The following is a 23,714-nucleotide window of genomic DNA, read 5'->3' as shown; positions in this document are numbered from 1 at the left end:
TTATTCTACTGAAGTTTTCATTTGGAAAAGCAAAAACTTTTGGTCGAAGTCCTGGCACGGGGAGATACATATATGACCTGATTTTCCACAACACACACCCAACTATTGGACACGTGAAAAATGACTAATAATTAATAAGGTGCCAATTACCTCTATCAGGACAATAATCAAAAATATCTTATTCATTTGATATATAGTTTGTTCGACTTGAAGCTAAGGATTGCATTTGGGATCGACAATTACACAAAAGAAGAATTAATTTCTTCATATCTATAACCCTAAAACCACCTGTAACTGATCTGCTATATCTTTCTTTCTCAGGTGACTCCCCTACGTATAGGAAGGACTTTTCTTTTCGGTTTGTGACTCTGTCGGTTATGCGGTTACTGACTTGGGTGCCCTGGAGAGAAGAAGTTCAATGATACAGATTGAACTTCCTATGAAACAAGAAGGCTGAAAGCCACATGCATTAGAGTCGCAACGTACTTTCAAGTTTAGTGACAAATTAGTGTACGTAGTGTTTATACTTCTATAGTCAGAGATTGATTTAGCCTGTTTCAAGGCCAACCAGTAATGCGATAAATACAATCTCATAATGGAGATCTATATATGGTTGAAGCTTCGATAATGATTTTATCAAGGCACATGAATAAGATTCTCTCCTTTTTCTTTAATTTTATTTGCAATTTTAATAGAGGATAGGGTGATACCGTGATAGTGTGATACTACGTAACTATGTATGCTTTTAACGAATTTCGCATAAAGCGTCTATGTAGCCCCCCTCTGAAGATATTACACCCGAAAAACTCACTGCCCAAAAGTGGTTGTGCGAAGCATGCATGAAATATGCAATTGTTTAGATTAAGAACGCCGTGATCAATATCGAATTCTTCTTCAGTAAAATAAAAGCCACCTGAGAACTACTAAAGGCAATTTGTATGTGGTTAGGATTCATGATCATGTTTGGTGAAATAATTTAGAGAAAATAGCTCATAATACATCAAGTTTAAATATATCATGGCGCGCTGCTTCATTTTCCTCTGATAGACAAGACATAATTAGCTAATATTGAAGTTATGACTGAATGATATAATATTACTTAATTCCATATAATACATGGAGGAAGTTTCCGCGTGTAAATAGTGATTACTTGAAGACTATATCTTTGGTTGTTAACTTGAGAAATTGGAGAAGATCAATAGTTTCAAGAATATAAATGTAACTAGTCTTCGCATTTGTTGTGATTTTAAGGTCGAATTAGAGCATGGACGCTCTACTGTCTCACCCCTATTGAATGAGGCTTTTGACATCTTTGGATAAAAAATAAAAAATACATCAAAGTTGGACATTAAATGATCTAGATTTCAAAATATCATCAATCAAGCTCGCAATGATGTGTTAAACGGTTAAACCCAATTCAACTGCTACGAATAAAATGTGTTTTCAAAAAAGTTTTGTTTGCTTTTAGGTAACACCAGCTGACATGTCTTCCAAGTGAAAACTATCCATCTCGATCTCATTGTTCTTATACGATTAATTAGATTCACACCCTCATATTTGATGTTGAGATTAAATAGAGAACGAAAATAATTGTTCTTATGCCGATTAATTTAGATTCACACCCTCATATTTGATGTTGAAATTAAATAGAAAATGCAACATCTGGCGGAGATAGATAGACGATAATGGTTGCTTCATTTACTTCTTGTTTAACTTCTTGTTTTACTCGGTAGAACCTTGAAACCCAGTGTCAAGCTTCAGGGTTTGACTCATATAAGAAAGCCAGAAACCACCCTTGCATGCATATGGTCATCCAGTGAAATACATTCACAAGGAAACCATCAGATATAAATACAACTGTTTCTTAGGCCATGGAGTGGGAACCTTATTTGCCACACTCGTGTGTTTACTCAGTCAATGCTCGGGCTCTATGAGGAAAGCTTGCCCTCAGACTAAGCAATCGATTTGCGCATTGTGTACATGCATAGATTCAACAATAACGCACTAATGCACTGCCCACTCTTTACATATTTGATATTACAGCAGCATACACCAAAGTTTCAAACCCATTGACATAGAAGTGTTCTGACATGTAGATCATAGGGCTAGTGCCAAAATACAAAATAACAAGAGCAAAATCCTCCGAACAAGTTTTAGAGCACATTACATTTTCATTCCTTGTAATCAAGAGATCAGTTACCTCCCACCTGCCTCTTCCAGGAATCTTCCACAATCAGCTCATCAACTCCATCCCCAGTCTTCATAACTGAAAATTATACATACCCATAAACATTTGGTTTTCAAAGACACATAAAATCACAGTATACAGAGAATTTACAAACCCATGGTGCATAATTGTAAAACTCATTTAGTAGATGCTAAAGTAAATTTCAATACATGAACTGAAGCAAAACTAAAATCAGAATCTCACCTTCCATCAGGCAGGTAGCGGCGGATGGTAAAGGGTATCTTCCGCTCACGAATCTCCTTCATAGCAATCTAAGTAAACCAAAACTCAAGAAGATCATACTTGTGTAGAATAAGGAAGCAACATTTAACATATATATGATAATTAAAGCTCTCACTGTCTCACATGTCAATACTTTTTCTTTGATTTTTCTTCAACAAGACTTGCTGGTCAATTTATAAGCCATACAAACTTTGCAGTTTGCACTAATGAAAACATAACATTATAAGAAACGAGAGTTTCTTTCTGCTACCAAAGAAATGCCACTAGAAGAATAATAGAGCTAGCATCTAAACGTACTATAGAGTTTAGGGTTTAGTTACTTAACAATTGACAAACCAGATATATGTTTGTATATTACACCTCTCATGCACTGCCAAGATGCACATACTCACAACACACCATTTCTCTTGTTGATGGCATTATGCAAGAAATCTAAACGAGGACGGAGGAGGAGGAGTCAACGAGGAGAGAGTGGATGTGTTTGCTGACGCAGCGGCAGATGATGATCTGGCGGAGGGGGAGGAGGGAGAAGATGTGGTGGCGGGAGTCGTGAGGGAGAGATTCCATGGACGGAGTTGAGGACTGGATCGGAATAGGAATAGGGAGAGTGAGAGAGAAGAGAGGGGGGAGAGAGAGAGAGAGAGAGAGAGAGAGAGAGAGAGAGATGAGATGAAGACTTTGGTTGTAATGAAATGGCTTGACCTGGGGCAGAGTGAAACAAATACATTTTTTCCCTAGCGATCCCGAAATTTCGAGCATAAAAACTCAAAATTTCAAAGTCGTGAAACACCAAAACAATCTCAATGAATCGAAATCATTTAAAATATCACAGCGGATCATCTCTGAGTTTAAAATACCACTCAGTCAAACCGATTATTACAAACCAAATTATAATTCGACATTATAACAAATGGAAATGTATAATCCTCACAAGAAAATCGCACAAAATCCTCACACAAGCTGGAACTAAATATCTTCAAGTCCTCTGAGCGGTCCGTCAATTCCCGCTAATCCACAACTGCGGAGTATCCACTACACCATCGAATTGGTGCACCGGGATTGTAAATACAAACCCAGTAAGCTTTACAGCTCGTATGAGTAAAAACAACAATAAAACTCGCATATCAATATATACGAAAATCCACAAAAACATCAAATATAAATGCACTCATGAGTCGATGGACGGCCCATCTGGTTGTCCAAAATATGAAAACGAAAGTCCTCATGAGAAATCGGGCAACCCTTCTGGTTACCCAAATACATTTATAATACAGGTACTAATGAACGCTGGTACACATATGTTACCCCTCACGTAGTATACCGCCGATATTGGGCAACCTCCTGCTACCTAACATCCAAAAATATGAGTACTCATGAGCCGATAACCACCTGTTACCTCACATGCAGTACTCCAGCAGACAGACTAGAGCTGTAACTGTATCGTAACTTTCGCTCGGCCAAAGGCTAGGTTCCGACTTGCCAAACACGTACAATAATCTCACATCATATTGTACAAAAATCAAGTCCGAAGACAAATCAATATTTTAACAATCTCCATGTTAAAATCACGTACAATAATCTCACATCATATTGTACAAAAATCAAGTCCGAAGACAAATCAACATTTTAAATCTCCATGTTAAAATCACGTACAATAATCTCACATCATATTGTACAAATCAAAATCACATGCTCGATATACAATCTCGTCATCAAAATGACATCATCACGATAAAATCATAACAGTATATTATATAGCAAACTATATATATATATATGTATCTATTTACCATTTATACAATATATATATAATCCGCTATATCATATACATGTCATATTTCATAAACACGTCCGAAGACAAAACGTTTTAACAAACACCATGTTAAAACCACGTACAATAATCACACCTCATATTGTACAAATTAAATCACATGCTTAATATTTAATTCTCGTCATCGAAATGACCAATTCCAATGAATTCAAAACAATATAGAATATAGCAAACTATATATATATGTACTTATTACCATTTATACAATATATATGTTATCCACTATATCGTATACATAACATAATTCAATATTAAAAACTCTTGCAACATCTTGAATCTCCACAAGGGTAGATTCGTAAAAATATGTAAGATTTTACTCACCTTCCTTCCTGCGTGCAACTTCCACGACACTGAAAGTAATTTTTTCACTTGTTTCGTCAGTCACCTAATAGCATGATAAATGCTTAGAAAATGATACTTAAAATACCAGGTGACGATTTCAGTATAACTAAATGTTGTTCATAAAACATTGTTCACAGAACACTGTTCATGATTTATTAATTACAGTTTTTTACTAAAACACTGTTCACAGTTACTGTTTTTTTACCAAAACACTGTTCACAGTTACTGTTTGTCATGACATTCTTCGCTGTTACTGTTTCGCCAAAACACTGTTCACATTTACTGTTTGTCATGACACTGTTCGCTGTTACTGTTTTGCCAAAACTCTGTTCACATTACTGTTGCAGAACACTATTCACAGTACTATTCATGCGGCGTCACTTTTCAGCGACCGCCACCAATCATCACCAAATTTCACCACCACAACCTAAACAACATTTCCAACAACTTTCTAGTTGACACCAAGGTCTAAATCCAAGCCTAAACAGTTCAAACGACGAAGAACATAAATTCGGCACTATTCACAGACACTAGAAATTGAAATTCTTGATTCAGGTACTTACACTTCCAGTTGGCTCGATTCCTTTTGTGGGAATGTTGCTGGGACTGAGACAAACAAAACCCCCCAAGAATCTCGAGCTATGGTGGTCGGAGGAGGCGGCGCCGACACAGTAGAAACTTCCGGCAGTTGCTGCACTGTGTGTGGTTGTCGCCGGAGTGCAAGGCGTAGCCCAAAAGATGGAGATCGTCGAGCCCGTCAGTTTGATAGGTGGCACGACACGAGGCGACGTCGGATGGTGGAGAAATCGGCCGGAGAAAATTTTTGGATCGGGTGAACAGTATCCGATCTGATTTTGGAAAAAAACTGATTTTCTGATTTCTAATCTCCTCTCCTTCCTTTTATACTATTTCCAAAATCGGAAACCAAACTTCCGTTACTAACAACTTCCACATACGACATCCGATTAAAGCGTTCTGCGCGTCTACGAATTCGTATTGACGAATTCTACGACTTTCGTGAAGGAAGTTTCCTGAAAAGAGTGACGGATTAAAAGTCGACTCTTGGGTCAAATGAACTTAATCAAATAACACACTTTTGGCTCTTGAAACCAATTTCTACTTCGAACAACGACAAAATAAAAGGCGTAAAATGTGAATTTAATCAAATTACCATTCTCTTAATTTTTGATAAATTAAAAGAAATGGTATTGAAAATTTGGGTTATTACACTCATCATATTGACAAATTGAGTGAAGGACAGAAACCGAACCGGGAGCCAAAATCGGCCAGACTAAATCATAATAACTGAGTTGGTGATAGAACTGAGAAGCACCAAACTAACAAAAACCGACCAAGAACGCCTCAAACGGGTCAAAAATTGGTCTTGCCGAGTCGCTTCTCATATTCATTTAGTTTCAATTTTCAAGGAAATGGGGTTTGATTTCAATTAATTGTTTATGTTATTTGTTATTTATAGAGTACCGAATGTATAATGCATACGCCTATTTATATTCCTCCTGTAATAACCCGATTTTTCAGAACGATTTATTGGGTTGTTTCTAAGTTTATAATGTTTGTGTAATTCATTAAACGTGTTTGGTTCACTTTGCGATGTCGGAAATCGAAAACGTTATTGGAAATGTGATTTAGAAAAACGTTACATTTCAGCGACGTGAGAATCGACTTTTACTTCGTCGCTCGTTTTTGAAAACTTATTTCACAAAAGTTGTAGAGCTCGTCGATACGAGTTCGTGGACATGTCACGCGTTCGAATCGGACGTCGGACGTGAAAGTTATTAACGTTGGAAGTTAGTTTCCGATTTTGGAAACGAGTTTAAAAAAGAAATTTTTGAGATTAGAGTTTCCATTTCAGGAAACCCCTCTCTCTCTCCTCACCCCGCCTCCCTCTCCTTCTCTCTCCCCGATTTCTCTCTCTCTCTCTCCTTCAGAAAACACACGCCGGCGATCTCCTCCCTTCGGCCGTCCATGACTCTCACCGCCGGCCCAGGAAGTATCGTACGGCCCTCCGCAGTCGACCCCGAGGTCGACGCACCTTCTCGCGCCGCCGTGAGCCTTCGCGCTCCAACCCGAGAGCGCGATTTCCTCCGCCACAGTCGAGCTCCATCTCTGGTGATTTCCGGTGGTTCTCGACCTTTGTCGAGGTAAGGGTTTGCTTGTTTGTTTGATTGGTGTGGTTGTTTATCGATTTGGTGGGGTTTTGGTTGTGGATCGGAGGAGGAGGAGCGGAGGAGGAGGGGGGGGGGGAGATATCGCCACCGTAGGCGGCGCGTGAGGGAAGGTGAGGTAGCCTAGAGGCGGTCTGAGACCGAAGAGGGTAGAGGAGGAAGAAAGGAAGAGTTTTGGGAAGGCGGTGGCGTGTTAGGCGCCGGTGTCGCAGTCGGCGCATGGGCCCCACGCGCAGTCACAGTGAGCGGTGCGTGAACAGTAATTTTGTAAAAAAAAACATTTTACGTACGGTAAATGTAAAAGTGATTTACGTATGGTAAATGTGAATTTATTTTACGTATTGTAATTGTAAATGTAAATTACGTACAATAAATATAAAATTAATTTCGAAAGGGTAAATCGTAATTATTATTTACTGAGACAGTATTTACGATTGAATAGTATACATATGTACATCAATACATAAACAGTATGTACATGTACATAAATACGTAATGGATATGTATTTGTATAGAAATACATGAATAGTAAATACGTAAAGATTAACTACGTGCACAGTAATTTCGTAAAAAACCAAAAAATGCTGAACGGAGAAATATTATTATTATTTCGGCATTTAAGGTTTTACGCAATGATTCTAAGTTCACTTCTTATTTTTTCAAGGTGATCGATACTTCAAGTAAAAGATTTACGTTCGGAAACGTGGAAATAACGCTCGAGATTATAAAGTGAGTAAAATCTCACAATGACGAATCTACCCTTGCGTAGATTCAGGAATATGCTAAAGTTTAAAGGATGAACTATGATATGTATTTGATATAATAGATTGTATATGTGTATAAATGGTAAATAGGTACATATATATGGTTTGCTATATTATATACTATTGTAATTTCCATTGTGAATAAGTTCATTTTAGTGTTGAGATTTATATATTGAGTATGTTGATTCGATTTGTACAATATAATGTGATGTTTATTATATTTGGTTTTAACATGGAGTTTGTTAAAACGTTTTTGTCTTCGGACGTGTTGTTGTCTTCGGACGTGTTTTTGTCTTCGGACGTGTTTATGTCTTCAGACGTGTTTTTTTGTCTTCGGATGTGTTGGCATGTCGGAACCTACCCTTTGGCCGGGCGAAAGTTATGATACAGTTAGAGCTCTAGTTTGTCTGTCGGGGTACTGCATAAGAGGTAACAGATGGGTTATCGGCTTATGAGTACCCATATTTTTGATATTGGGTAACATGAGGTTGTCCAATGTCGGCGGCGTACTAAATGAGGGGTAACAGAGGTGTACCAGCACTCATGAGTATCAGTATTATAAATGCATTTGGGTAAACAGAGGGGTTGCCCAACTTCTCATGAGCATATATATTTTCACATTATTAGACAACCAGATGGGTCGTCTAATGAGTCATGAGTGCATTTATAATTGATGTTTTGTGGATTTTCGTATATATTTTTATACGAGTTGTATTTATTGTTTTTACTCATACGAGCTGCAAAACTTACCGGGTTTGTGTTTACAATCCCAGTGCACCTATTCGATGGTGTAGGGGATAATTCCACGGGTGTGGATTAGTGGAAATCGACGGACAACTCTGAAGACTCGAAGTCATTTATTTCCATCTTGTGGTGAGGATTTTATTTGGATTTATGTGAGGATTTTGTGAGGATTTATACATTTCCATTTGTTATAATGTCGAATTATAAATTTGGTTTGTAATAATCGGTTTGACTGAGTTGTATTTTGAACTCAGAAATGATCCGCTGTGACATTAAAATGATTTCGATTTATTGAGATTGTTTTAGAGTTTTTCATGACTTCGAAATTTGAGTTTCATACTTGAAATTTTGGGATCGTGACACATCCACTTAGTCCGAGTGAGTCTACCGTGAGAACTCCTACAACAGAATCATGCATCATTGGAGGACGCATACGGTATTTTATACAAATTACTCTGAGCACGAATCCACCAAGTATTGATGAAGAAGCTGTAAAGAGGAAGAATCAGCCGGAAGTTTGGGTTGCACTTTGTGAAGTTGAAGAACATATATGGTATAATGTATAAAGATGGCGAAACCGATCGAGAGCAATATGCAAATATTGTCCGCGGACTTATGCACGCTATTTCATGAGCTACAAAATGATAACCAGGGCACTCACATGTAATACTAATGCAGAAAGTGTCACGCATACATTTTATCAAAGAAATGATATCACTTTTTCTTTGATGCTGCTGAAGGAGGAGGCAATCTAAAACCTCGATTTTATGATCCCAACAAAACATTGCAAGTGCTAGGATGATAGTTAGAGATAAATTGTCATTCACAATATGATGTTCCTAGCTAGCCATATTTGTCTGGAAAGGAGAAAATCAGGGAGTATTTGGCTTTTGATCGGGTTATGGTTTTCAGACCAAAAAATAAAAGATCGGGTTATGGTTCTCGGGAGGATTGAAATTTTTTTTCTAACAGTAGGGTTCCACTTACCACTAGTACCTTCATTAACATCGGTCCAATTAATTATGATTAATAGTACTCGCTGCCCATTAATTTCATAAAGGACACTTGGACTTTGCATAAAAGAATTCCTGATCATTTGAGAAAGGTAAATGGTCTAACAATAGAGTCTTGATTACTGAACTGGAGTATCGAGATCGCGTTCGGCATTGTGGTTGATAATGCCTCTAATAACATGATGGAGAAACTAACAAGATCCTAACTTATGCATCGATTTAGGGTTGTGTTCCAATAATTTAGTTGTTATTGTTCTTTAGTACATTTATTCTTCTAGTTAACCGCGAGGATGCATGGAGGCATTGAAATTAAAATTCCAGTAGTTCAACCGCAAGCAACATTACATGAACATTGGCCAGAAAATTTGATAATATAACATACATAACTATGAACCAGTACCACTAGCCCTAGCTAGTAGTACGTTCATTTGCTTTATATTAGCGTCACTTATTCAATTCAAAGATACAGATACACACATAATTGGACTTCAAAAATCAAAAGTACGCGTACATAGCATAGTACGTTAAGTACTATTAATAGGATGTGACGGTATGATCATGGGGGGTGAAATGTGAGAGTCGTGTTTCTCCCACAGCTCGAAAACACCATTAACGAAGTCGTAGTAACCACCTCTAACTGCTAGCTTCCTTTCCGATGACGCCTTCCGAACGTAAGGATAAGTTAGCAGGTTTTCTAGAGAGACATTGACAGCTTCCTGCAAATATTTGTTTCGGTTATGGATGGTAATGGTAGAGCTATTACAAAGAGATTCATATTAGAATGATATATATCTTACCCTAGCACAAGCATCATTCCCTTTTCCTTGTGCTTTAACTTTATTCTTGGCCTCTACGGCAATGTTAACCCAGTCATCTATGAAGTCACTGCAAATTTCAGTAAGATCGGTGAATCAAGAAAATAGATGCCATTAAGAACGTCGCCGACGAATAAAATTAACTGTGAAAAACAAGATTGTTACACTAATGATAGACTTACAAGGGAACACTGCCATCTTCTGGATGCTCCATAAGCCTCTTTATCCCACCACAGCTACTATGCCCAATAACCAAAATGTTCTCCACCTACAGAATTTTGTTCTTATTGTCAGCTAGCAAACATCAATACATAGTTTGATGATAAACACGCATAGTCAATAGATATATTGAAATCGTATTGCAATTCTTACATGAAGATGGGTAACAGCATATTCTATGATTGCTCCCGTTCCTGAGTATCTTAGCTGTGAATTCATATAACGAATTAAGATGAGTACATACATATTCTTTAGGACTGATTTTATGAAGATGACTCTTTTATAAATCAAATTCAAAATATCTGAGGATTTTATGAGTGATTAATAACTCGATCAGTTGAGATACTACCAGTAATTAAGTACCTGGTCAAATGCAGGAACCAAGCTAGCAATGTTGCGGACCATGAAGGCCTCCCCAGGTTTGAAGTTAAGGATAATAGAGGGGCTCACTCGAGAGTCTGAGCATCCAAACACCAGAAACTGCATTCAAGTATATTTTAAACATCAATCAAGTTGTTGATGATCACTTCAATCATATTATTAAGGCTGGCTTAATATACTAGCTAGTAAACCGCTGATAATATCATACTTTGGGCCATTGTCCTAAGGCAAGCTGGTCGAACAGATATGGGCATTTGCTGCAAGATAAGCACGAAAGGATTGTATAAATATCTGTATATGAGTATATCGCTAGAGATCAGAAATGTAGTGTTTACTTGAAGATGCATAGATGCATATCATACTCGAATTTGTGGATCTTGAAGTCCATGAAGCCATCTATGATCCTTTGAACTGGATCGAAATGATGATTACCAGGCCTTTGCAACTCCGCAATTAGCTTGTCAATTTTGGCAGCAGCGACTGCATCCAATTCTTCCTTCTCCCTGAACGGAACCAGAAGTAGTTAAAACTTAAAAGTGGGCCAAAAAAGTTTAATAGTCTACCAAGTTTACTAGTCTAAGATAAATCTATGCTCGATCAATAGTAAACCTTTAATTAGTTCAATTAATGATCTGAAATAATAATTTGGGTGGATCATCAATCGTTCTAGTTCTAGTAGATGATTGACCACGAAAACATTTAGGTTATTATGCGGTTTCTTTGAACAAGATATATACTATATATCATGTCATATAAGTAATCGAAAATGCTTATTGTACCTAGCCGGCCGGCAATCCCGGCATGGATGCCCTAGCTAGGTATACCTGAGAAACTTGTTCAACCGATGAATTGCCAACTGGCTAGCCATTTCGTCTACTCTCTTTCAGTCTTTCTGCAATGAGGAAGAGATGAGGGAAACAGAAATACTAAAATTTGTCACTACAATTGATTATTTGATCTCTAATTGCAAATACGATTTAGCATGCATGCGTACTATGAAAATTAACCAAGCAAAAGAGTAACACGTTAATTGTAAACGAACATATAGACAGTTGCCTTTCTCTATCTACTAATCAAGTAGCCAGAAAGGAATATAATCGTACGTACGTTTGAAGGGCTTCTCTATGAAAGATTGAATGTTAAATAAGAGCGATCTGATTTGTGCATCTTTGCAGCCAATTAAGGGCCTATTTATACACCAGCTACCTAGAGTAATATATATCACGTACGTACTATTCTTCAATTACGTGGATAAATTTTCCTCTTTGAATAATCGCACCACGAGGAACTGAATTAAAACACCAACAATGGACCACAAATCATGACAATGGTGGAAAACAAATTAGTCGTATTGTTGTAATCCTACGTACCATCTTTTACATGTTTTGTTTTTTACGATGTTTTTTTTTTTTTATGAATTAGAATGCATGGACTGCATATTCTCGTGTGTGTAATTTGCTTGGCAACTTCAACATTAGGCTAATTGGTTGAGATTAACGGTCTCACTCAAATAGACTTATATATGTTTCAATTTGATTAGTGGTGTTTTTTTTAAAGGGATTTGGTTCCAGTCTAGTTGGGAGGCTAGCCTCACGTCCAGTTCCTTTTATTATATTAATAGTAGAGTTTAAGTGGCGCTTAAATTAAGTAAATAGTCATAAACTTCTAATACATTTGTGATTTTAAGTGGTGTTGAGGTGGATCATACAACCAACAGAAAGCCTCGAACCTTGGAAGTAATAAATGAAAACCAACGTCAACAACGTACAAGGTGAACGAGGCAAACCTTCTCGATCCCAAATGCTTTATTTCTATGAACCAAAACCAAAAGTATAGCACTAGCTAGCTTTAGCCCGTCTTAAAAAAATTATTAAATAACTCATAACATCAACATTTTTAATTAGGTTACTGAATTAACCAAACCACGGCATACGCGCGGATAGGCTTTACCTTTCTCGATTGGCCATAGTTTCAAAACTCATTCCCCACAAGAAATACGAATGTACATAAGCTCTTCCACTCATGCATGCAACCAATTACAAAAAAAGAAAAGAGAGAATACGTGCAACCAAGAGATCAGACAAATAAATCCAAATTGTATAAATGATAAATCGGCATCATATACATGAAGAACAACTAACTAAAACCCTTCGACATTGATACAATTCTCTTTGTTTTTGTTGACCCCTATTGAAGGATGTGGGAATTTTATGGAGGCATGAAGCATCGTATATATATGGTGACCATGGTTTGATCGACTAGATCGGTTTGGAAGCAATTGTGCCCTAAGCATTTAATGCTGGAACCCTAGCGTTAAAAGCTAATTAAAACTGTTTGTGGATTTCTCTCCAAAAATCAGACCAGTTTCTTCTTGGTCAAGCTACTTGACCTCGTCCATTTTTTTCAGCTGATCTGTACAAAGAGTAGTATTTTAATGTATAGTTGGTAGCTTTTTTCCTTTAGTAGGTTAGAGTGGTTGGATACTTCGATAATTCGTTCCATCTTTTTTTCTTTATATTTAACCAATTAGTTGCGAGTAACCAAATGTCATTGAGAAGAATACATTGAATCCATTCATCATCTTCACCTTCTCTCCATTATCTCAGTGTAAATTCCTTCACGACCACAGGTCCACAAGTGTACTATATATAAAGAATTAAAGAGATATACATATAACCCATATGACTTAATCAATCTACTGGAGTTTTTATTTGGAAAGGCATAATTTTTGGTCGAAATCCTGGGGAGATACACATATATGACCTGATTTTCCACAACAGGACTATTGGACATTTGAAAAATGAACTGCATATGTGTATTAGGTATTAGTTGTGCCAATTACATCTCATCAGGACAATCATCAAAAATATCTTATATATTTGATGTATAGTTTGTTCGACTTGAAGAATTGCATGCACATGTTTTAGCATTTACACACCAAATATAAATCATTACAAGATCAATCAAATCAAATGAAATTGTGATCTATATGGTATATATATTGGCGTGAGATGGATACATTAGAAAGACTTACTACGTACTATCAACCACATAGGGGATTATATATAGATAAAATGATAATGCGATAACACAATTTCCTTGGGTCAAGGATGATTAGTATTTTACTTGAAAGGATAATTAGTAAAACCTACACAATTTTACTTAATTACGAAGACTTCTTTAAAATGTATATGCATGCATTAAAGGTTCTATGTTAGTACGTGTAGCATGTGTGCATATATATATATATAGATATTGGATGGTGGAGATGATCTATACGTTATAGCCTAAATATTGGACGGTGGAGATGTGAAAACTAGATCAAAACGTTGGTCAAAAATGAAAATCCGTACCTTAAGCTAAGATAAGGGCCTCCTTACCTGAAAAGCCCCGTATATATATATATATATATATATATATATATATGTGTGTGTAGATTATTCATACAAAATTTTATTTAATTTGGTGACCGTTTGAGTTTTCACAATTATGATTTATAAGAACAGTTCTAGTTGAACATATCAGTTGGTTCATAGATTTAATAGCGTTTTGATACCTTAACGATCACCAAATTTGATGAAATTCGGTATGGATGATCTACACATACATATCTAACTACTAAATAGTGGAGATGTGAAAAAATGACCGAAAACTAGTCAAATAAGAACCTCAACACTTTAATTTCAAAACGAAGTTCCGTTCTAGAAAGAGACTGTATAATATATATATATATATATATATATATATATACATGCATTTTATTAACAAGAACAAATTAATCCACAAAAATATTTTCTTTCGATCAATGTTCGTTATATATGGAGATGGTGAAACCTAAGGATTACTCACTTTTGAATAAGAGGCTTTCTGGCTGATTGTCGTTCATTTTCAGGAGACCGATCTGTGCTTGAATAATGATTATTACCCAACTGATCGACTTGATGATCAAATTTTGATTCGCGTGATAGTGCACGGCATGGAATGGTTCATCTGAAGCATCAACAATATTATTCATCGACTCTTGGAGCTATCAAAGTGAAACTAATTGAAGCATGTTGGTAATGAAATTAATATAAGTACATATTGTTCCAGATTTCTGCTTAATCAAGAGACCATGTGGGAATCCTAATGAAATTGCAAATAAAAGGTCTCTTTGTTGCGTACATGGTTCTCGTAAGTAGTCTCTTCTTGATCCTAGCTAGCTAGCCATGCAGCTGTACGTTATAAATGGATAAATGATCCATCTCAGCTAGCTAGGCTGGTTCTTACTTCCAAGTTAGCTCCATACTACATTCACAGACTCATAGTTAATTGGTGCAATTGATTAAAAACAAAAAAACAAAAGAAGCAAATTTCTTCATATCTATACCCTAAAACCACCTAGCATGTGCTAGCTATATGTTTCTTTCTCTGGTGACTCCCCTTTGTATCTTTACCATGCCGGGAAGGACTTTTCTTTTCGGTTTGTAACTTTGTGTCGGTTATGCGGTTACTGACATGGGTGCCCTGGAGAGAAGAAGTTCAATGACACAGATTGAACCTCATGTATGAAAGAGAGTTTTTCCAATAAGCACTATCTTATTGAGAACTAGTTAAAGATCAAAAATTTAATTGTTAATTAGACTTATTTTTTAATTAATTATATTTTTTCATCTAAACCATTTTAGATTTTAGGTATATATAAGTAGATTATTTGTACAAATTTTCAGCTAATTTAGTAATGATTAAGGTATCAAAGTAGATCAATTTAGTGAACGGACCAAAATTGTCAAACATGAACCATTCAAGTTTTTAATGAGTAAATCAGATTTATGAATGTCTTAAAGATTTTTAATTTGAACAAAAATTTACAAGGATGATCTACTTATATGTATCTATAAACTAAATGTCGAGATTTAAAAATAAGATCGAAGAGTTCGTGAATCTCTTTGGTTCTCAACTAGTCCTTAAAAAGATGATCCTCATTGGAAAAACTCCATATGAAAGAAGAAAAGAAAAGCTAAAGCCTAAAAGCCACATGCAACTCTCAAGTTTAGTGACAAATTAGTGTAGTGTTTATACTTTATAGTCATAGATTGATTTAGCCTGTTTCAAGGGCCAACCAGTAATGTGAATTTTTTGCCAATACAAATATATAATCATGTAAACTGTAGACGTTGGTGAGTCTTTAAAATTAAAAATAAGTGTAAATGAATGTAGAACAATATTCTTAAAATCAGAGACAAATTAAAATACTCCAACAAATTTTGTTCGCAAAATGATTAGATGGAAATGTAAGAACTCATATTTGCAATTTCAAATTTAATATATAGAGTAATAACTAACAAAAATATTAGAAGAGTTCTACTTGGTAATTTTGAATAATTTAAGAAGAAGAATAAGGTAATGTAGGAGAAATGCCTATAAAAAATCTAATTCTATATATATATAAATATTGTTTTTTGGCTAACACTAACATACATATAGTAAAAATTTTGGGATGAAAAATCTTGCATAGGCTCCAACTCACGCAAGCCTTGGGCTGGATCCGCCCTTGCATAACACATGAAGTTTTGGGATATATATATATATATATATATATATATATATATATATATATATGATGGTTATAGAGCGGACGTCCGCAATGCATCAAAAGTGCGGACATCGATGATTCCAGCGACCGGCGATGCGCAACGATAGCGCGGATGTTGCCCGCCACATTACCCCCTCTCGATACTCCTGTCTGTGTCGGCCGAAGCTTCAGCGCTGGCCGAAATTTTTCAATTTGTGGAAATTTACAAATTCCGGCAATAAAGCTCCGGCCAGCACTATCCGTGCAATCGTTGCGCGTCACTGGTCGGCGGAATGGGCGAATCCGCACTATGCGGACGTCCACTCTTGATCTATGTATATATATATATATATATACATATACCATTAGTGGCAGATCCATATACAGGCCAGTCTAGGCGCTTGCCTAGGCCGAGTTTTTACTTTTTCTTTGATTATACGAGTTAGTGGTATGTAAGTCATGAAAAAATGGCAGAAAAAAAAAAGGAAAAAACCAGTTGAATTTGGGGAAGAAAAAAATTCCCAGTGTTCTTTTGTTCACAAACTATAAGAACCACGTCATCTTATTAAATGGTAGGTCAATTATACTCCTTTTAGAATTCAATTAGAGAAAGAAGAAAAAACTTTGACATATTTATAATTGAACTCTTCCACGAGAAATTATTATGTGTGCCCGGAACACCACGTGGTATACCTAGTCAATCATATTATGTCATGGTATGGTAAACATGCATGTGGTAAAAGGAAAATAATTATTTAAATATAATTAACCAATTAGAAATAAATACAGTAAAAATAGACCAATAACATTAAAAGGGAACGCCACATAGACTATGTACTGGTACATACAATAATTTTTTCTCTTCCACTTAATTAGCAAACACATTTGTAATTGAACAGGACTCAGAGTAAAAAAGGGCTCTGCCTAAACCGGAATCACTCTAGGGTTTCAAAGAAAGAAAAATCAGTTTCGTCAAACGACGCGTCCACCAACGTTGTCGTCAGATGGGAATTAGGGCGGGTCAATCGGTGGCTTCGCTTGAATGGTTGCTGGTGGTGGGTTGAGAGGGGGTAGCTGTTCAGATGCGGGTTGAGATGTTGTTTGATTCTTGTTTGCACGGCTTGCTGCTCGACGGTGAGGCCATGGAGGCGCTCTAGGGTTGCAGATTGAATCTCGTTGGTAGTAAGTTGACGGTTGGTTCGGGGATTCAATCCGGTTTTATTTTGGATGGGTGGTTTGCTTCTCCTCGCCACAGATTCAAGGTGTGGTTTCAGGGCAGCCTCCAGTGGTGTTGTTGGGCGAACGATATTGTGATCGGAAGACGCGACATGTCGATGGTATCTCCAGCTGGTCCCTTGAGATTCGATGAAGGTGGGCTTGGGCCATTTGGGCCTAGGGTTGGGACAATTAGGGTTTTTTAGGAGGGCTTGGGCCTTGTTGTCCAAGTTTTGGTGTTCTATTTTTTTAAAGGTTTTTTTTGCCTTAGTCGTCCCTCTTCCTTGAGCGAGGGTTAGGGTATTGGTAGGTAGGTTGTTGGTCGTGCCGTTGGGTGCACATGTTTATGGTGCATGTCATTTTCATGGATTATTTAAAAGTCGGTTCTTTCTGGGTGTCAATGTATTGGGAGGTTTGTCTCTGCAAATATGTTAGATGTTTTGGTATGTGATGCTATTAGAGCAGTTTTCTTCTTGAGATTGACGGCAAGTATCGACTACTTCTGGAATTGGTTTAATTGGTTCGGGATTATGTATTCTTGGATCATGTCTATTGTTTTTTTTGGATAGTCTTGTGACTAGCCGTCTTGGTAGGAATGAGTGTGTGAAATCTAGTTCCACCACCGAGTGTTCCACCTGGTTGTGATCTTTTTACTGCAATATATATAATTTCTTTTTCTCAAAAAAAAAACACATTCGTAATTGAGCCCTAGCTTCTACTCATTTCGCATATGTCCATTTAAAAAAACAAGAGGAGTTGCAAACCTCAATTTTTATGGTATTACATTTAGATTTTTGAGTTTGATGAATCTAAATGAGGACTTGGATTGCCATATTAAAAAAATTCCTTTATTAGTTGTTGCCTTTTCTTTTAATTTATTTTTAATTAATATTATTTTTAATTTTAATATTTTACTAATTAGTATGAGAATTGTCTTGACTAATCGAAATTTCTAGATCTGCCACTGTATACCATGGTTGTTTCATTTTTCTCTGATAGACAAGACAAAATGAGCTAATGAAGCTATGAGTAATTGAGATGATATTACTTAATTCCATATGATAAATGGAAAAATTTTCCACATGTAAATAGCGAATTACTTGAAGACTATATCGTTGGTTGGTAACTTGAGAAATTGGAAGAAATTAACAAAAAAATGTAAATCTAATGTGGTCTTAGCATTTGCCTGATTTTAAGATAGAATTAGAGCAGGGATGCTCTTACGGTGATACGGTCTCACTCCTATTGAATGAGGTTTTTGACATCTTTGCGTTAACAAAGTTCGAAATTAAGTGATCTAAATTTCAAAATATCATCAATCAAGCTCGCAGTGATGTGTTGAACCCAAGTCAACTTCTAGAATAAAACGTGTTTCACAAAATAAGAAGTTTTTGCTTGCTTTTAGATAACACCAGTTGACAACAGATTTTGAGTTTATCTTACACATGAAAACTATCCATCTTTCATTGTTCTTATACATTGATAAATTAATTTGATTCACACCCTCATATTAAATGTTGAAGTTGAATATAGAATGAAATAATGAGACAATGCAACTGGCGGGGATAGATAGACGATAACGAACTAATTATGCTGGCTAAGCTTCAGGGTTTGACAATAAGAAACCCAGAAACCACCCTTGCATATGGTCGTCCAGTGAAATACATTCACAAGGAAACCATTAGATACAAATACAACTGTTCCTTAGGCAGCAGAGTTGGAACTTAATTTGCCACTCATGTGTTTACTTAGTCAATGTCGGGCTCTATGAGAAAAGCTTGCCCTCAGACAAAGCATTCAATTTGCAGTTTTGCACATTGTGTACATGCATAGATTCAACAATAACGCACTAATGAACTGCCCACTCTTTACATATTTGACATTACAGCAGCATACACAAAAGTTTCAAACTCATTGACATAGAACTGTTCTGACATGTAGAACATAGGGCTCGTGCCAAAATACAAAATAACAAGAGCAAAATCCTCCGAACAAGTTTTAGAGCACATTTTGCTTCCTTGTAATTAAGAGATCAGTTACCTCCCACCTGCCTCTTCCAGGAATCTTCCACAATCAGCTCATCAACTCCCCAGTCTTCATAACTGAAAATTATACATACCCATAATTATTTGGTTTTCAAAGACACATAATCACAGAGAATTTACAACTCTATGGTGCATAATTTTCAAACTCGTTGAATAGCTACCGACGTAAATTTCAATACATGAACTGAAGCAAAACTAAAATCAGAATCTCACCTTCCATCAGGCAGGTAGCGGCGGATGGTAAAGGGTATCTTCCGCTCACGAAGCTCCTTCATAGCAATCTAAGTAAACCAAAACTCAAGAAGATCACACTTGTGTAGAATAAGGAAGCAACATTTAACATATATGATAATTAAAGCTCTCACATGTCAATGCTCTTTGTTAAATTTTTCTTCAACAAGACTTGCTGGTCAATTTATAAGCCACACAAACTTTGCAGTTTGCATTCTGAAAACATAACATTAAAAGAAACGAGAGTTCTTTCTGCTACAAAAGAAATGGCACTAGAAGAAGAATAAAGCATCTAAACTACAGAGCACCTCATACAATTTTTTCTCAATTGTAATATCGCATTTAATAGAGAAAAAAACTGAGAATATAGTTACTTAACAATTGACAAACCAGAAATATGTTTGTATATTGCTAATCTCATGCACTGCCAAGATGCAAATACTCACAACACACCATTTCTCTTGTTGATGGCATTATGCAAGAAATCTAAACATTTAATTTTCTGATATGATTGCAACATGGATTTCTAACATTCCTCATTTTTTACATCTTACTCAAATTTGGGGGGGGGGGGGGGTAAAGAAAACAACAAATGAAAACCATAGAATCTCTAGTTTGTGCAAAAGAAGTAAAGCTAAAAAATATCACATCAAAAAGGAGATGCAATTTTAAAATTACATGATATTATGAGGGTTAAAAAAATTCAGTAATAGGAGTTAAAAAATCAATGTATGTAAGTACAGAGGGGTAAAGCATAGAAGGTAACAACATATACAAGAACTGTCGGCATTCAGAATAGCTTAGAAAATCTAATACCTCAAGTGGATCGGTCTCACCCTCCAACTCAACCATGACAGGGGCATTCATGCTGTTCATCCAAAAAATAGATTTTAAAAGGTCAACCAAAATTAATCAACAAATTACCAGACTAATAAGATTTTATAGTACCTAATCTGCACAGCACGGGTACCCAAGATTCGAGCGCGTTCATATTTGGTCATAAATTTTGATGTCTTGCGAGGCCGTTCCACAGGTACTTGTTCTTCCTTGTCATCAGTTTCAATGGCATCTCCAGCAATATCATCATTGTTATCCACATCTTCCTCCTCTGCACCTTCCTGACCATTGATATCCCATCAGTCTTAGCAACTTTTCTTACAAAATTGAAAAATAAAAAAGATAATAAATGCTTACTTCTATTTCTGGCTCTGCAGGCTCATCCTCATATCTGTATTAAAAAAATCATTAAGTCACTATTGGAGTTGCTTCAGTGTTAAACTCAGTAAAACATTATTTTTAGGGTCCCCTATTTTTAACAACAATGCTGAAATTTGGTAGTCAGACATATGAGGGAGGGTGCTGTCTGTGTGTGTGTGTGTGTGTGTGTGTGAGAGAGAGAGACCCAATATCCATCTCATTGTAATCATCATCAGCCATTTTTAATTGGTTAACAAGCCTCTTTTCCGCTCAAAATATTACTCAGTTTCCTGCAGTTCCAACAAAAAAAATCATCAGAACAAAACCATTCAACATCAAAGAATCAACTCGATTATAAAACCAAATGTAGCAAATAGTTAAGACACTCCACAACGATAGGCACAACATCTAAATTTTTCAATAGATCACATTAGAACTCAAAAACAAATACTGTAAGGTCAATCCATTGGACATACTCTAGGATCTACGAACGCTAATCCAAAATAAGTCCATAGGATCGACTGTTGGGGAAATAAAGTTGTAGTGTTGTTTCCCAATCAGCTCCAGTACAACACTTGAGAAATTCTCAAAGAAACAAGAATGTAGTTGCCCAAAGGAATAATAAATTGCAAATAATCCACAAACCACAAAAACTAACAAGAACAAAAAAAAAAAGAGCAAAACAACGACAAAGCTCCAAGCAATTTAGGACTTTTTGTAGCTAGTAACTAATAATCCCAGACTGAAAATAGTTCCACACATGAAAATTTACATGAAGTTATGAACTCTTTCTCGACACCAACAGAAAACACTTCACAGAAACTCGACGTGAAAATACTCAAGCTGGCCTTGGATCCAAAGGGCAACAAAATTCCCAATATCGACAAAGACACCGAGAATACTAAAACCCACATGCAGATGACACAAACACATTCATCAATCCCCTTCAAATAAAGAAATAACTAGAATGTTTCCAAAAACCAAAGACATCCTCTCAAAAGCTAAAACCTTTAGGTACCCATCATCTCAATCAAAGCGAAGCCCAAGCTCTGGGTACTATACATCTTCGCATAATGATACAAAAAGTTTAATCTTTGTTATAAAATTTTGGGTTAGAACTGGTTTGTTGCTTTGTCATCTATGAATTTCAATGGCAGCGAACCTTAAAATTACTATAAGAATACATCGATGAACATATTTACAACAATGCAATTTCAAATATTCGAATTGGGTTTTGATTAATCTGAAACAAAGTGCGGGAAGAGGATGTTCCATCCAGAAGAAATTTTGGCGAGAGTTACCTGAGAATCAGAAGCCCTAATTTGTTTTGGTGCGCAGAAATAAAAACCCAGGAACGCAGAAGAGGGCGAGGTAGGGTTTTAAATACTTGGATTTTTACCGAAAAAATAAAGAAAATCAGTCACTCATATTTTGGCGTATTACGTGTCAGTTTTTGATTGGATTATTGGTCGATTTTTCTTACCTGAGTAAAATTTGCAAAAACAATTGGTTACTCATTTAAACCCAAATCGTGGTGATTTGGTCCGGTTTAAAGGTCAATTTGTGATAAACTGCGTTTAAAGTCCTCAACAATTTAGCCTTCAATGGAAAAGGCTCAACTGTGTAGATAAGTTGATATGGCAGACTATTAGCTATACACATTTATTTAGTCGTTATCATTAGGTGTTTATCTATTTTATGTCCACTACAAATATTGAAAATTTAAAATTACTGTTGTAGGAGAATCATCTCATATTCATATTTGGTGTATTTTGTCATAATTAGTATAGCCTAGTTAGATAAGTAATGTTAGCTATTCTCTTATTCATCAAGATCTTTGTTGTAATGCTTATATATAAGGCTGTATGCTATCAATAAAATCACAATTATTTCTCTCGAATTCATTCTAATGTTTCACGTTATCAGCACGTAGCTCTAGCTCTGAAAACCATAGGCCTAGAACCCGAAAAAAAAACCTAAAACCCTAGTTTTTTTTCCGACCAGCTGCACCTTCTCCTACCGCCGCCGGCCTCCTCCCTACCTCTCTGTCCGGCCATTGCCTCTCGGTGGCCTAACCCCCCTTTACCGCAACACCAAGTTGAAGACAAAGCTTCAAGATTGTTGTCGAGCTAAGGAAAGGAAAAGAAGAGAATAAGAAGAAAATTCAATATTTTTACAATTCACGGTAAATTTATAAATTAAAATTCATACTTTTAATGAAATTTACTTTGATGAGATAGACTTTCAAACTCCATTTTCTTGTCAACCCGATTCTTCGGCTTCTCGGGTGATACACAGAGATATGACTCATCTGGTATCGAGTTTTAGGAGTGCCGCTGTTACCATTTGTTGGTGTAACTTCACACGGTCATCCATTTTTCAAAGCCAATAGACATGTGAGAACCCCACAAGCCGTGAATGATGCTAGCATGGCTATGGCACCTGTGTCCAGCCATGGCTCGGCCTCTCGGCCTACCAAGGCTTTCCCACGGTCCTATAAGGCCGTGATAGAGCCCAAGGAGTTATGCGATCCATTTTTCGCGATCTCTAATGCCCATAAATCATTTTGTAAAGCTTTTGCATTCACAAAGATGCAGGCAAAGCCTTCCTTTGCAGTTGATAATACACAGAACATTCCATTCTTACAAAGGATCCAAAGTGATATATGTGGACCAGTACATCCAGAATGCGGACCATTTCGATACTT

At 36.4% G+C, this 23,714-nt stretch overlaps 2 protein-coding genes across 4 annotated transcripts; both read right to left on the bottom strand.

The window, feature by feature from the left end:
- Positions 1-2,021: 2,021 nt before the first annotated feature.
- LOC126783753 (DNA-directed RNA polymerases II and V subunit 6B-like) lies at positions 2,022-22,368 on the bottom strand. Of its 3 annotated transcripts, XM_050509280.1 has the most exons (8): positions 22,309-22,366; positions 21,213-21,297; positions 21,005-21,038; positions 20,759-20,928; positions 20,627-20,678; positions 19,793-19,860; positions 19,582-19,636; positions 2,022-2,207 (listed from the first exon to the last, which is right to left on the bottom strand). In XM_050509280.1, the coding sequence occupies exons 2-8, from the start codon at positions 21,245-21,247 to the stop codon at positions 2,193-2,195; spliced, it is 429 nt and encodes a 142-aa protein (XP_050365237.1). In that variant the 5' UTR covers positions 21,248-21,297; positions 22,309-22,366; the 3' UTR covers positions 2,022-2,192. The 3 variants fall into 3 exon arrangements, with proteins under 3 accessions (XP_050365237.1, XP_050365238.1, XP_050365236.1); XM_050509281.1 differs by lacking the exons at positions 2,022-2,207; positions 19,582-19,636 and adding an exon at positions 2,227-2,266 and having other exon boundaries at positions 22,309-22,368; XM_050509279.1 differs by lacking the exon at positions 2,022-2,207 and having other exon boundaries at positions 19,301-19,636; positions 22,309-22,365.
- On the bottom strand, positions 9,654-11,937 carry LOC126783744 (carbonic anhydrase 2-like). Its single transcript, XM_050509263.1, has 9 exons — positions 11,873-11,937; positions 11,590-11,657; positions 11,128-11,268; positions 10,974-11,022; positions 10,748-10,864; positions 10,538-10,591; positions 10,348-10,433; positions 10,148-10,235; positions 9,654-10,066 (listed from the first exon to the last, which is right to left on the bottom strand). Exons 2-9 carry the CDS (start codon positions 11,631-11,633, stop codon positions 9,875-9,877), a joined length of 771 nt encoding a protein of 256 aa, XP_050365220.1. The 5' UTR covers positions 11,634-11,657; positions 11,873-11,937; the 3' UTR covers positions 9,654-9,874.
- Positions 22,369-23,714: the final 1,346 nt, after the last annotated feature.

This window comes from Argentina anserina, chromosome 2, assembly GCF_933775445.1.
Source record: "Argentina anserina chromosome 2, drPotAnse1.1, whole genome shotgun sequence".
NCBI classification, from domain to species: Eukaryota; Viridiplantae; Streptophyta; class Magnoliopsida; order Rosales; family Rosaceae; genus Argentina; species Argentina anserina.
The sequence above is the reverse complement of the archived record's forward strand: the minus strand, read 5'-3'. Positions and strand labels throughout refer to the sequence as shown.

Excerpts from the sequence above, each read along its gene's own strand:
- LOC126783744 (XM_050509263.1), bottom strand. The coding sequence starts at position 11,633 with ATGGCTAGCCAGTTGGCAATTCATCGGTTGAACAAGTTTCTCAG. Across the intron at positions 11,269-11,589 it reads CGGTTGAACAAGTTTCTCAG|GGAGAAGGAAGAATTGGATG; the intron begins GTATACCTAGCT and ends GGTTCCGTTCAG. Across the intron at positions 10,592-10,747 it reads TGGTTCCTGCATTTGACCAG|CTAAGATACTCAGGAACGGG; the intron begins GTACTTAATTAC and ends ATGAATTCACAG.
- LOC126783753 (XM_050509280.1), bottom strand. The coding sequence starts at position 21,247 with ATGGCTGATGATGATTACAATGAGATGGATATTGG. Across the intron at positions 20,679-20,758 it reads ACCCGTGCTGTGCAGATTAG|CATGAATGCCCCTGTCATGG; the intron begins GTACTATAAAAT and ends TTGGATGAACAG. Across the intron at positions 19,637-19,792 it reads CGCTACCTGCCTGATGGAAG|TTATGAAGACTGGGGAGTTG; the intron begins GTGAGATTCTGA and ends TATAATTTTCAG.